Source organism: Fringilla coelebs (genome assembly GCF_963513975.1).
Source record: "Fringilla coelebs genome assembly, chromosome: 1".
Taxonomy (NCBI): domain Eukaryota; kingdom Metazoa; phylum Chordata; class Aves; order Passeriformes; family Fringillidae; genus Fringilla; species Fringilla coelebs.
In genome coordinates, this window is record NC_140028.1 from 125,648,796 (window position 1) to 125,661,628 (window position 12,833).

The following is a 12,833-nucleotide window of genomic DNA, read 5'->3' on the forward strand; positions in this document are numbered from 1 at the left end:
GAGAGGAAAAAAAAACATGGAATGATTAGTCAATTCCTTTGGTATAAAAAATACATTAAAAGCCACAGTGAAAGAACAGAGGGCTGCTATAATACAGTATTCAATTAATTATTTCAAAGGCAATGAGATGACCAGGTAAAGGCTGATTTTTCCCAGCCAGCAGTGAAGGCATTTTCCATGAAGTTAAAACAGAGGGATTGCTTTTCTGAGCAGTTTGTTGCCATACAGCTGGGTTTTGGCTCTTAAACGGGAGAAAGCATTTGCTGATGTTGTGAGGATGCACAAGCTTCGTTCGCAATTTGTCCATGTAAAGGCCAGTGAGTGTAGTTTCCCTTGATGACATCTCAACATGCCACCAATACATATGGAAACACAGCCAGGTAACCCCAGCTGCTCCAGGAAAACACATGCAAGGGCTTTCAGCATGAACTTTGTCAGAATAGCTCAGCTCAGCTATTCTGACACCAGGGATGACGTATTTTTCAAGGAGGTACATGCAACATAAGTTGTCTTGATTTGTTCTGTTTGTTCTGTAATTGGAATTTCCTCCTGCAAATTTAACTGAGTGATGTGTGGCACTAGAAGGACTTGCTGCCAATCCTTTTTCTAGACACATTATTGAGGATGCAGGTCAGTAGGGACCTCCTTTTAAATTCCTTCTCTCTTCAGTGCAGTTACTTTTCATAGGGCTTTCCTACACATGCTATCTTGATTAATTTTATCCTTCATAAACTTACAAACTTTTAAATCGCATTTAAAGGTGAAAATAGTCATCTCCTGTATCTTGCATCTTGCTGAGCTCCTAATAAGCTCAGCAACACTTTGAGACACTGTAAACATAACTAGATTTCCTCTACATCATATTTTCCTCTTCATTAAGTAATATTGATGCTACTTCACTCAGAAATCTGCCAAATTGATTTGATTTACCCGATTTAACGGATTCCTGTCGCTCAGTTTCATTAGCGTCCTTCCCAATCCAGATGAAAACCTGCAAACAGAGGAAAGACATAACTCCCCTGGCATTATAAGGATGTTGTGTACAGCTGGTAAAGTACAAAATAGTTGATTCCTCTAGGAGAAAGAATATATGCTATGAAAAGACTGCAAAGATACAGAACTCTCACAAACCACAACTGATGTTATTTTCTCCCTTGTGAGAAAGTGTAGTTATGCCCTCTGAAATCTCACTGCTCTCTATGACACTGGAAGGCCAGACCTTTATTCATTCTGATGAAAGGATCTCTAATTACCTTTTCCATAGGTATCTTTTACACTTTTACAAGGAAATTTATCTTTGGGTGCAGGCAGTAATACTGTCTCTGGTTTGAGGTGCACATAAACACTTGTGCCCTGTGACATGTGCTACCCTGGGTGACTGCTAGATAGCAAAGTGAAAAACCCAGCAAAAAGAGCCTTGATCCGCAATCCCTCACACCCTTTTTTATTTCCAAGATTAGCTTGGAAACCAGCTACATGTCCCAAGACTTCTTATCTGAGTATGTCCCAACTACTTTCCGTCCAGCTCTTCCCCACCACTCCTTTTCACATGAACCATGCACATTCTTTCTTATTTCCAAAAACCTCAGCCTTTTGCTCCTTGAGTGTTAGGCTGAAGAAGACAAATAGGGTGTGGGCCTTCTCCTCTTTCCCTCCAAGAGGAGAGGAAGGGTAGAGAGACTATACTGTGAGAAACAGATGTGTTCTCTAAATCTGCAGTGAGTTTTCCTGTCATTCAAAAAGCTCTCCACATTTTCAGTTTTCAGTGAACTAGGCAATGATGGAGATTATTTCTGTCACCCTACATTCACTTTCTAGTATGAAGAAATTTTTGTAAGGGTCTATCTAGTGCTGGTCCCTTTATCTAGTAGGACTTTTTGTAGGTGGCTCCTGCTACAAGGATTTAGTAGGTTCTAAATACATTTAATGAAATAACTTTTAAAAAAATTAATAAATTTTTGTGATGAAGTCAAGAGCGCTATTGAGGACCTTTCCAGAACACTGCTGGGGCTTATACTCTTGCAGCCTCCACTGGTTTAAATAAGAAGTGCCTGTTGTGGTCCCACATGCTTGGAAATTCAATGGCATGTGTGAACACCAGCACATCATATAGCTCAAAAAGTATAGCTCCTTTTGGTATAATTTTAAGAAAACAAAACAGCTTCCATTCTGTCAAGATGATTGTTCCTTCCATCTTATGAACTAAGTGATTAAGAATAAATTATCCCTGCTATCACAAAAAGCAGTGATATGCAACTCACCTGCTCCCAAACATCCAGCAACATGACATCATCTTCAGCCAAATCATCCTGAGTGAACTCTCCTGGGACCTCTTCAATCTAGGAAGGATAATATGTTTTGAGGGTGGGTTTTTTTTGTTTTTAATGATTCATCAAGGCATGCAATTTTGCAAAGACCTAACCTGTTTTTATAATGTTAAGAGCAGAGACTGATGAACAATTCTTTTGGCTCCTAAAGGATCAAACCCTAAACTGATTTGATGAATGTATTAAGGGTGTTTCTCTGAAACAAAACAAATCACATAATGGCATGTCCTATAAAATCAGCTCTCAGATTTTCAGAATTGGTAAGATATCCTCAGGAAAGACAAAGATCTACATTTTAATTGTTGACTACTGTTAAGGCGGTACTGAGGTCTGCGGAAAGAAGGAGACAGGGAAATTTGAACCTTGAGCCAACCAAGCTGATACATTCATGCAGCTTACATTCATTAATTAGGAAAAGAAACTGCTTTGGTTTGCAGTGGGTGAGCTCAGAGATGAAATACACACCCAACCAAGCTTCCCAGTCATTTGACAATGGGACATTACAGTTGACTAAGCCATTGAGGATTATTCCCAAAGAAAAGGCAGACTGCTTGCTTCTTCCAAGGACATGCAGGAAGATAGAAAGCAGTTAAATATTATTCTGTATGAGAAAGAGAGATAATAATGGAGCTAATGGTTCCTACTTTGAAAGGATTGTCAAGGGTTTTTCTATGTGTGGTCATGTAGGAGTGCTAAAGGGATGATAAGCAGATGGTGAAAAACACACTCCTTTTCCCCACCCTGTGTTATAGTGGCCAGGTCAGAGTGGTCTCACCTGGCTTTTCTGGGACCTCTAATGGTGGTGATTCAGTTATTAGAGTAAGGCTACAGGAAAGAGGGAATTTCACAGAATTTGGAGGGAATTTAAATTAAAAAGTAAAAAGCTCCCAGCAGACTACTGCAGAGAGTTTGGTTCCTATTAAAGTATTTCCCAGAAGTATTTTAGAAGCTTGTTAGAAGAATACACTTTCCTATTCTCATAAGATTTTGAAGTCCTTATTAAAGGATCCTATTTGTTTTATCCCTCTCCTAATGACTGGGCTGTGCCTTAAGGAGACTGCCAGCTTTGTCCCCTACCTAAAAATGAGTGGGTCCTTGCCAACTGGTGACACAGCATTGCCCTCCAGAATACAGTAAGTAATTAAGCCTGAATCACAGGCTTAATACCCAGTGCATAGCTCTGGGCATTTCTGCCAGGAAGTAGGTCTTCCTACCTCCTTGAGCACAGGCCAATACCTTAAAGGCATAATTACACATCTTAAATCTCTATGGAAAATTTTTGGCAAGCAGCATTTATTTTCCTCACCACCACTGTCAAACACATAAGGGGCAAGGCACTGTCCTGCTCTTTCTCAGCAAATTGATAGCAATCTGGTGATGCTCTGCAAGAATTAAATTGCTTTTGACTGGGCAAATTTTGCATCTGCAAGCCTCTATTTCCAGGCTGGAGCAGGCTCTGGATGCAAACTTCTGCAGTAATAATTATTCTGTTCATCCATCACATTTGGATAGCTTAAAGCATCAAATGTCCACTCTCTAGTTCTTGCCAAGCATTGCTAACTAAGCCAGATCCCCAAATTCATTTAATGACCACTGATTTCCAAGGCAAAATATACCAGAAACTATATAATTAAACAGAAAATATTCATAATATACTCACAATAAATCTGCCTGTCTTATTAGAACAACCATACAAGCGAGGGGGATGATCTTCAGCCTTTGTCAAGAGTCGTGATGAAGTCTGGTATTTTTTTTTACCTCCAAGTGCTTTCCAGAATTCCTCTAAAATACATAATATATAATTTATCCACCAGCTGATTTAACATTTGATGTTTTAGCTTGTTAGATAGTGTTTCAGAAATCCCCAAACCATCTCTTTGCTGTCTTAAAGATAAATGACATTTCTTACAGTACTTCCTGCAGTTTGTCAAAATACCTATATCAGGTGCATACCTAGGAAGAAACATGGAGTTATAGAATGGCCTGAGTCGGTAGGAACCTTAAAAATCATCTAGTTCCAATGCCCCTGCCATGAGCAGGGACACCTTTCAGTACATCAGGTTGCACAGAGCTACATCCAAACCCTCCTTAAACACTTCCAGGGATGAGGCATCCACCACTCCTCTGGGCAACCTGCTCCAGTGCCTCACCACCCTCCCAGTAAAGATTTTTTCCTAAGATCTAATCTAAACCTACTGTCTCCATGCAGTGCTGTGTATTCTCAGCTGTCTGTTTGCAGCCATGTGGCCTCATACGAACCTGGTTCCTGGCCTTCATTAATCTTGGCAGTCTGGCATTTGAGAACATTGGCAATGTACTGAGCTCCTTGCTCCTCTTCTTTAGTTGCTCCTTTTCCTACCCACGTGTAGCCAGAGTTGTTTGGCAGTTTCAGAACAAAAACATCATTAGAGTTTAGTGACACTGCATCAACATCAACCTAGATAAAAAAAGAAATTTGTTTTATTCTTCAAATCTTCAGATAACGTAATTGCTATTTTGCATATTTATATAAAATGTGTAGACATGTTAATCTGCTATGCTTTTGGTCTTCAGTTCTTCCCTAGTTTTATACTGATACAAATTAGAGAAGGATTTAAAACAGGGAGCTGGCTTGCAGGGCAGAACTTAGGACTGTTTGCAGTAGGAAAGACCATCTCATAGGAGTTGCTGACTTCTTGTCTGTTCTTTGTCAACTGACTGTTCACTGTGTGTATTCTTACAGCTCCTCTGAACGATGCAGACCGATTCCAGCCAGCTACAGCATATTCTCTTCGGTTTATTGGATGGGTTCATCAAATAGAGCAGTGGGCTGGATCTGGAGTTCTGTTTTCCTACCAAATATTACTACCCAACAGGATTAGTCAGAGAAGCTCATGGAAGCTCCATCATTTCCTACTGGGAATGGCTGCTTTACTTAGCAGGCGACCTTACCTCTGCAATCCTAGTAATGGACGCCAGGTTCCTGCGGATTTGGAAGAGTCGCGTCGGTGGAGCAGGTTTCTGACCTTCCCTCCTGGATGTCCCATCCTTGTAGACTATAAGTGGCTTGTTTTTGAACAAGCTCAGTAAATGTGCAGGCTCTTTGCCTTGACTGACTCGGATCTGTACGTATGTAAAGAAATGCAATAAAAGAAACAAAAGGACACAAGTGGTTATTTTTGATCTTTGCCGAACAGCTAGGGGGATCTTAGCCAACAATGCTAAGTATGTTAGCAAAAAAGAGAAATGGCAAGCTGAAAAGATCTAAAAATATAGTTCCAGACATAGAGTTAGAGCGTTTGAGAGATTTTTTTTGTCAATCATGGTGACACAAGGATAAGATTCAAACTTCCAACACAATATTTAGCTGATTAAAATGGCTGCTATAAAAATCACTCACTTTCAAAAGAACTGTCATTTCATAGTGTTTTATAGAATGACTTAATTCTCCTGCAAAACTGTCTTGGAAGTTTAGGTGCCCTGTATTTAAGCAGAAGAGAATAGTTCATTTTCTTCATTATTTCTATATGTATCTTATCTGCCAAGAGGATGAAAAAAGTAGCATGAATTTCTCATCCAGAGCATAACATGGATAATGAAAATGAACTTCCTTTACAGATGTAAAAGATGCTACTGCCATCTAAAACAAACACATTGAGCTATGAAGAATGATTATTTTTAAGTTAATGTATGATTAAAGTTATTTGTATGCAACCATTTAATTTTCCTTTATAACAGTGCCACTGGCCAAGGTAGAGGGCTGCAAATCCCTGCCTTCATTCCCAGAAAGAAAGGGAGAAGAGGGAATGAGACATGCTGTGTAGCCAGCAGAGGAGGAGAAATGGAGAGCCCTCAGTGAGGCCTGGGCAGCTGAGAGCCGGGGTGCCCAGAGGAGCAGCTGCAGCTGGGCAGAAGCAGGTGCTTTTACTTATTTCACAGGTGGACAGACTGCGGCAGTTGTCTGGTAAGGATAAACTAGGACACATACACTTGTAAGGGACAAACTGCAGCAGGACTTAACAAAAGGGAAAACAAAAACCTCAAACCACAAAAAAAAAAAACACCAAAAAAGCCAATCCAAATAAACTCAAAAATCCCCAAATGACCCAAACAGCATAGTGAAACACATCCTTGCAAGCCCAGGGTTTAACAGTCACTTGTACTGTTGTGCCATCTAGTGACCACACAAAATACCACACTTAAAGCTTCCAAATAGTGCTGATAGACCTGTTAGGCACAGGCAATATATTCCATCTGTTTGCATAAAAATGCACACCTATACATACATGTGTGCATATATATACACATATGGATATGTACACATATACATTCCTAAACTCAGTGCAGGCTGAAAGTACTTTTTAGTATCATGTCTACTGCAGTGAAATGGAACTCCTTCAGCTTTAATAAAAACACTTTTTAAGCACCTTAGGATTGCAGCAGTAATATTGTTAACAATGGTAGTAATATTGTTATTACTTTAACATTAGCCTTAGGTATGAGGCAGGACCACATTGGGCTGGACAAGGTCCAAATACAGAGCACTTGTTAGGAATATTTCAAGCCGTAATTATCCAAACGTGTTCTAATCCTTCTTTAGTATAATTTCAATCAGAAATCATAACTGATTAGTGGCTAAAAGTATGGGCTGCCAACTGAATTAACTCTGCCTTGGTGGGTGGGGGAAGCCTTTTGCTTTTGTAATTAAGAAATGGGAATCACAGAATTATCTTCTTCTGCCTAGAAAATCTCTGCTTGTCCCTTGTCATCTCACAGCTCAAGCTCTTCTGTGAAAAGAGACCTCTCAGGTTTTCACCCACCTGCCCCTTCTCAGTAGTGATATAAGGAGAACACACCCAGTCAAGCTAAGGACCAGCTCATCTACTCACACCCTTTAGCTGCCAGTGTCCTGTGCCTTGCTTTGCACACCCCATTTCTGCACGTGAGGATGTGTATCCTGCTTTCATGGAACTGCAAGCACTGTGGGATGGGAAAACCCAAGTTATGTTTCTCAAAGAGGCAAGGAATAGCCAGACCCTGTTGCACAATTCCAGCAGGCTTTCCCCTCCTGTCTTTCATGTGGCTTTCAGTTCTCCCAGTTTTGGCCCTCTGAAAGTCAGGTGTCTTGTCTGTGCTAAATATCACAACTTCCTCCACAATCCAAAGGAGACAGGGGAGCTCCCCCATGGCCACTGACTCGTCACACTCCCTTTGGAGTAAGTTGCCCTGGACAGTCTTATCCTTCAGTCTCCACTGGGATATGCACAGAGTCTGTGAGACTTGGCAGGACTGAAACCTAATTTCAAAACAGTTCAAATCAAAGGAAACAAAAGGCAGTTTTAGGTTCTGGCACATCTGTGTTCTTTTGGACAACTGCATACAGAAAGGACGATTCAAATGGGCAATCTCTGGCAACTTTAACAGGATCCCATGGTACTTGACTTGATACAGACCTGAGCAATTGGCATTTCCAGTCTTTCAATGCTAGCTCCTCCTTTAAATTCTCATCAAAATTTTCATGTGTCACATGTTCTGTGGGATTTTATCCAAAAGAGACTAACCTGCACAGCCTGATCATTTAATGACCGATCCAGCTGAACAGTCAGAAATGCAGAAGCAGTCAGTTCATCTTTTGTAGCATGGGCTCCTTGCCTGAGGAAGACAAGGAGAAAGACAATGGTTAAATTTAGCTTCAAAGTAACCCAGAGCTTTTGCTGTATGACAAACTCACAGTGAATGAGTTCCATTTACATGTGTTCTACTCAAAAGGATAAAGTCAGCATAAAATAACATCCCCACACTGCAGGTCTGTGCAAAGGAGCCAAACATACCACGTGTAGATGATCTTCCCTCTAGGGTAAGTGTAGAGGATAATGTAACAGTCACCCCCATAGAACTGTCCGTATGTCTCAGGTCCCACAGGAACTCGGCCACTGCTTTCCACACGCCAGATCTGGGGAAACAGGGAAATCACTGGAGATTGCTGAACTTCATCCTGAGACTTTTCACAAAGTGTTTTACTACCTTATCCCTTCAGCATCCTTTGTGTTCCCAAGTGTTATTGAACAGAAACAGGGAGGATTCTTCACCAAGCAGGTAAACACACCCTGTGCCCACTGAATTAATGATGACCATCAACAAGAGGCTCAGTACTCCTTTTTGTCTTGATGTTTTTTCACACATGATCACTTCACAATGCCATGCTAAACTTTCTTAATACCTTAAGTGACAGTATGACATGGCCCAACATTTGTTAGTTTTATGATCCATCATAAAACAAGCAACATTTTGGAGAGGCACACTGCAGTCAGGTGACGTGGTGTTAGGCAGATTTCTTCCTATGTCATTCACTACAGCCCAGTTCAGCTAACAATTGGCTGCTCAAGCCTATGGACCATCCCAAGTGTGAGGTCAGAAACCTAGAAAATACACTGATGAGACTGTAGGTATTCATCCCTTCTTCCTCTTCTTCCAGAAGCCCAACATGCAATTTGCATGCAACAGGCCAGGTTGATACAATGCCATGCCAGCCCTGTGTAGCCCAAAGACACTCCTGAAGTGGGATATGGAAAGGTCTAGAAAGACTGTACAGTCATCTTTTTCTCTCTCTACCTGAGAGACACACTAGGGACAAAGAACATTCCTCTAGAAAACAGACTGGATACCTACATAAAGACATAGAATGGGTTTCTGATTCCAAGTGCAAGTCTTCCTATTCCAGATTTCAAGCTGATATGAGTTTGAAGTTTTTCCTTTAGACTAAGAATCTATTTAAAGTAAATATTTACAAGGTATTATGTAAGGGGTAATATTTCTGGTGTTTGATTTCTCTTGTTGACTTTCATAGGCACCAAAAGGACACAACCCAGCACACAGCCCATATTCACCTTCTACTTCAAAGTATCTTTTGTGATGCTAGAAGTAACACTTCCACTAACAGATTGCTAATCTAAGCAACAGTATAAAAATTAAAACACAGAGTAGCAGTTTAGCTCATTACAAGTAGCAGAATGCATTAGTCAGATAAGATAAAATTTATTACAACATGAAAATTACCTCTACTTTCCCTGAACCATCATCTATCATGTTATGCTGGGCAGCCATTTGTGGAGACTCATGTAATTTGGTGGCATCAAATTCAATCTGCTCAATTTTAGCCACTCTCTCCGTGACATAGACTTTGCCAAAGCCATCGCTTTGATCTTTATCCTTCCAGTCTTTGAAAAACTGTTTAAACATTGGTGTTTCACCTCCTTCGGGAAGGACTTGAATCTGAAATGAAGGAAGACACATGAAACAGAAGGAAAACAGACACAAGAGAAGGACAACTGACACAGTTACCCAAACAGAAACTTTTCTATATTATATGTGAAATATTGCCCTTATGTTTTATAAGCCCTTAAAAATATTTTTTTCTTCTGACTTAAAAACAATGTCTTTAACAGAGCTCAAGCTCTCCTGGTAACACCTCCACAAATAGATCCCACCTGTGTGTTGGCAGGATAATTCATCTGCTGTATGAATTGTTCAGCATTCTTCATGGCAGCTCTTCTCTCTTGAGGGTTAGCATTTTTGCCTAATTAAAACAGAAGGGTAACAGTACATGAGAAAGGGCAATAAGCTCACAGAACCTTCAAAAACAAGTAGTCCTCAAGCCAGTTTCCCTTTGACATTGCTCTTCCCTCAGTCTTGAATAAACACCAGTGCTGAACATAGCATGAGCAAGAAGATTCTTGTGAAGTTGAATGGCCAAAACGGTACTTTGATAGCTTTGGAAACGGTTAATGTAAAGGGAAAAAACAGAAAGAGAGAAAAAGGGGGCATTTTGTTTTACTCAGTGTTTCTACAAAAATAAAAACTGGTTAATGGTACCTGCTTGGCTCAAGGTACCCCGGGTCTTTTCTCTGACTTCCTTTGCTGGGCTGTGATATGGTCAATAAAGCTAAACTGCCTCCACTTCTTCAAGCAGTGCAAAAGTGTAAAAGAAACTCCTGTTTTGTCTGGCTGGGCTTTGCAGTTTATCCCTTTCCCTATCCACTGTTCCTTGTTCAGCCTTGCTCAGTGTTAGATGAAGTCTCTGTGGGATTGACACTGTCCACAGGGTCTGTGTCCCAGCAGGCTGCAGTGACTGTATTCCAAAGACCTCACAGTCTAATCAGGGGCTCTGATAAGGTTTTCATTTGTATCCCATTTTGAATGAGACCATTACCGAAGTAATTCACACTTCTCCTCGGCCTGAAGGCTTCCTGCAGTGATGATACCTGCAGGCTCCCGTGCAAGGGTGACACTCACATCTAATGGGGGTTTTCCACACATTGTTTTTACTGGCAGTAGCAAAATGAGGATACCTAAATAATATTTTATTTATTTTATGCCTGACCCTGTTGGCTTAGTTCTTCTAGGAGCTGCCATATAGAATGACAATTGGGAATCAGGGGGACAGACAGACATAGGCCATCTGAGCACAATGCTCCCCAAATGCTTTCAAACAAAATGCTTACAATGCCTCCTGGACTGACTTGAGAGACTTGACAAATGCATCAAGTAATTATTTAGTGTTGCACATGGTAAAACAAAATAAAAATGCCAAAGAATAATTAACAAGCTGCCTCAGACAAAAAAAAAAAAAAAAAAAAAAAGAAAATAACAAAGACGATATTCAGCACTGAATTTAAGATTTAAGGACAGCAGCACTACAGCAATCCAGCCACAAGGTGTCAAGACCTAATTCCACAGTAGTAGTATTCTTCTCCAGGGAAACACTGAGACAAAGCAATTGCCAACTGATGACACCTCAGAAAAATATTTGCAAGGAAAAAAGAGATATTAAATTATTTGCAAGCTTATGCTTTTAGTTTATGCCCTGGACATGGACCTTTCAATTTCACACCTCTGTGGAGATACCTACCCCAATGGAATGTTCAGTGTCCAGATTTTGTTCCAGATGATAGGGATTTGATGACAGTATACAGAACTCATAGAATTTTTTGTTTGCTTTGTACTTGCCATTTAGATAAGCATTTAATCACCCAAGCTTACAGATACCTCAAAAATAGGGTCCTTAGACAAGACTCGGTCCTGAGGTCCTAACACAAGCGAGTAATCCTTGTCCACAGCCTGTGCCAGGGGGGAGCTGTGTGCAGGGTGCAGTGTCCAGCCAGTATTCAATTCTTGCTAGTGTTCCAAGGGTGCTGTGCCAACTCCTTAGGCATCTCTGCATAGCTTCTGCATGTGCAGTACAAGTGACCTCTTCTTACCTTTCCACACAAAGATCTTCCTGGCAGCACCGTTGTCCAAAATGAAGCACTCCTCAGACAAAAGCATAGCCATAGAGAAGGGGTTTTCCTCTGCTACCAATGACACCTTCATGGACCCACTTGCATCTGACACCTAAGGAAACAGTAATTTCAAATTTAGATCAACTCTGGCTTTTATAGACAAATTAATTTCTGCTTCTGAAATCAGTATAAAAATCAGCTGCCATTCCTATATATGTAACTGGCTACATGAAATTGGTGTACTGCTGGGAAGTAGGCCCATGATTATTGTTTTTTGTTTCAGTTCATTTTACATCCAATAGAGGGAGATGTAGTGTTAATTTTAGAGAGTTTGCTGGATCCTGGCCTCTAGCTTCTTAAAAGAAATCCTTTTCTCATCCGCTGGTATAGTCCCTGCTGCCAAGCAACTCACACTGAAGCCAAAGGTACATGCACATGCTGAACAACATCATTTGGAGCCATAATAAAACAGTCCTATACTGACACTAACAGGTGAATTGCCTACATTTATAACCTGCTGCTCTTTAACTGGAAACTCTTCTGTATGACCTGTTCCAGAATCTGCTTTGTAACCTCTACCACCACTGTAAGTTCATGCAGACCTTTAAAACCTTTTAAAATCACTCCTGTATAGCTGAAAAGACCAGTTATTACTAGTAAAAATAGATTATTACTATGATAATTACTTTTCTATCAGTCTTTATTTCATTTCATAACTAAATATTAATTTCAAGCACACCATTATATCTTGCATTTTATATTATGGAAGTACAAAGAGGAAATTATCACTGCACACAACAAATAAAAATCAACCATTATACCTACTTTGAGGGCTCACCATAGACCTGCTTCCTGCCTTTGACACTCACTGTTATTCACATGTTTAAATCTGTCTAACAGAGCTCTGTTAGCAGGACCTGTGTACTTTAATTTATCAGACAGCCACAGAAATTTCAGAGAGATTTTAGGATTCAAAAATTCACTTTCCCTTCTCTAGTTATGTTTTACTTCAATGCTCCTGATCATATATATATATGCAGGCCTCCTTTTGTTCTCCATTTTTGTTCCCTTAAACCCCTGCTATGAAGAGAAATATACGCCAGATTTTTGGCATGAAAGGAATGATCGATGTGAACTAAACACAACACATAGACAACTATGACTACAAGTGGCTTTGTAACAATGATCACTTCATACAGGCTTCCTGTAAACCCCACAGACACCTATGGGCAATCAGGTAAGAGGCAGG

General features: G+C 40.3%; 1 protein-coding gene across 1 annotated transcript in view; it reads right to left on the bottom strand.

Moving 5' to 3' along the window:
* SCIN (scinderin) overlaps window positions 1-12,833 on the bottom strand; it is a gene marked incomplete at its 5' end in the record, with an annotated part of 47,928 nt that overhangs the window by 1,613 nt on the left and 33,482 nt on the right. Inside the window, 10 exons of the mRNA XM_084204521.1 lie at window positions 931-991; window positions 2,262-2,339; window positions 3,988-4,109; window positions 4,587-4,764; window positions 5,259-5,429; window positions 7,868-7,958; window positions 8,138-8,259; window positions 9,363-9,578; window positions 9,794-9,882; window positions 11,564-11,696. Of these exons, the coding sequence (XP_084060647.1) occupies window positions 931-991; window positions 2,262-2,339; window positions 3,988-4,109; window positions 4,587-4,764; window positions 5,259-5,429; window positions 7,868-7,958; window positions 8,138-8,259; window positions 9,363-9,578; window positions 9,794-9,882; window positions 11,564-11,696 (1,261 nt within the window). The remainder of the gene's footprint in view (window positions 1-930; window positions 992-2,261; window positions 2,340-3,987; window positions 4,110-4,586; window positions 4,765-5,258; window positions 5,430-7,867; window positions 7,959-8,137; window positions 8,260-9,362; window positions 9,579-9,793; window positions 9,883-11,563; window positions 11,697-12,833) is intronic.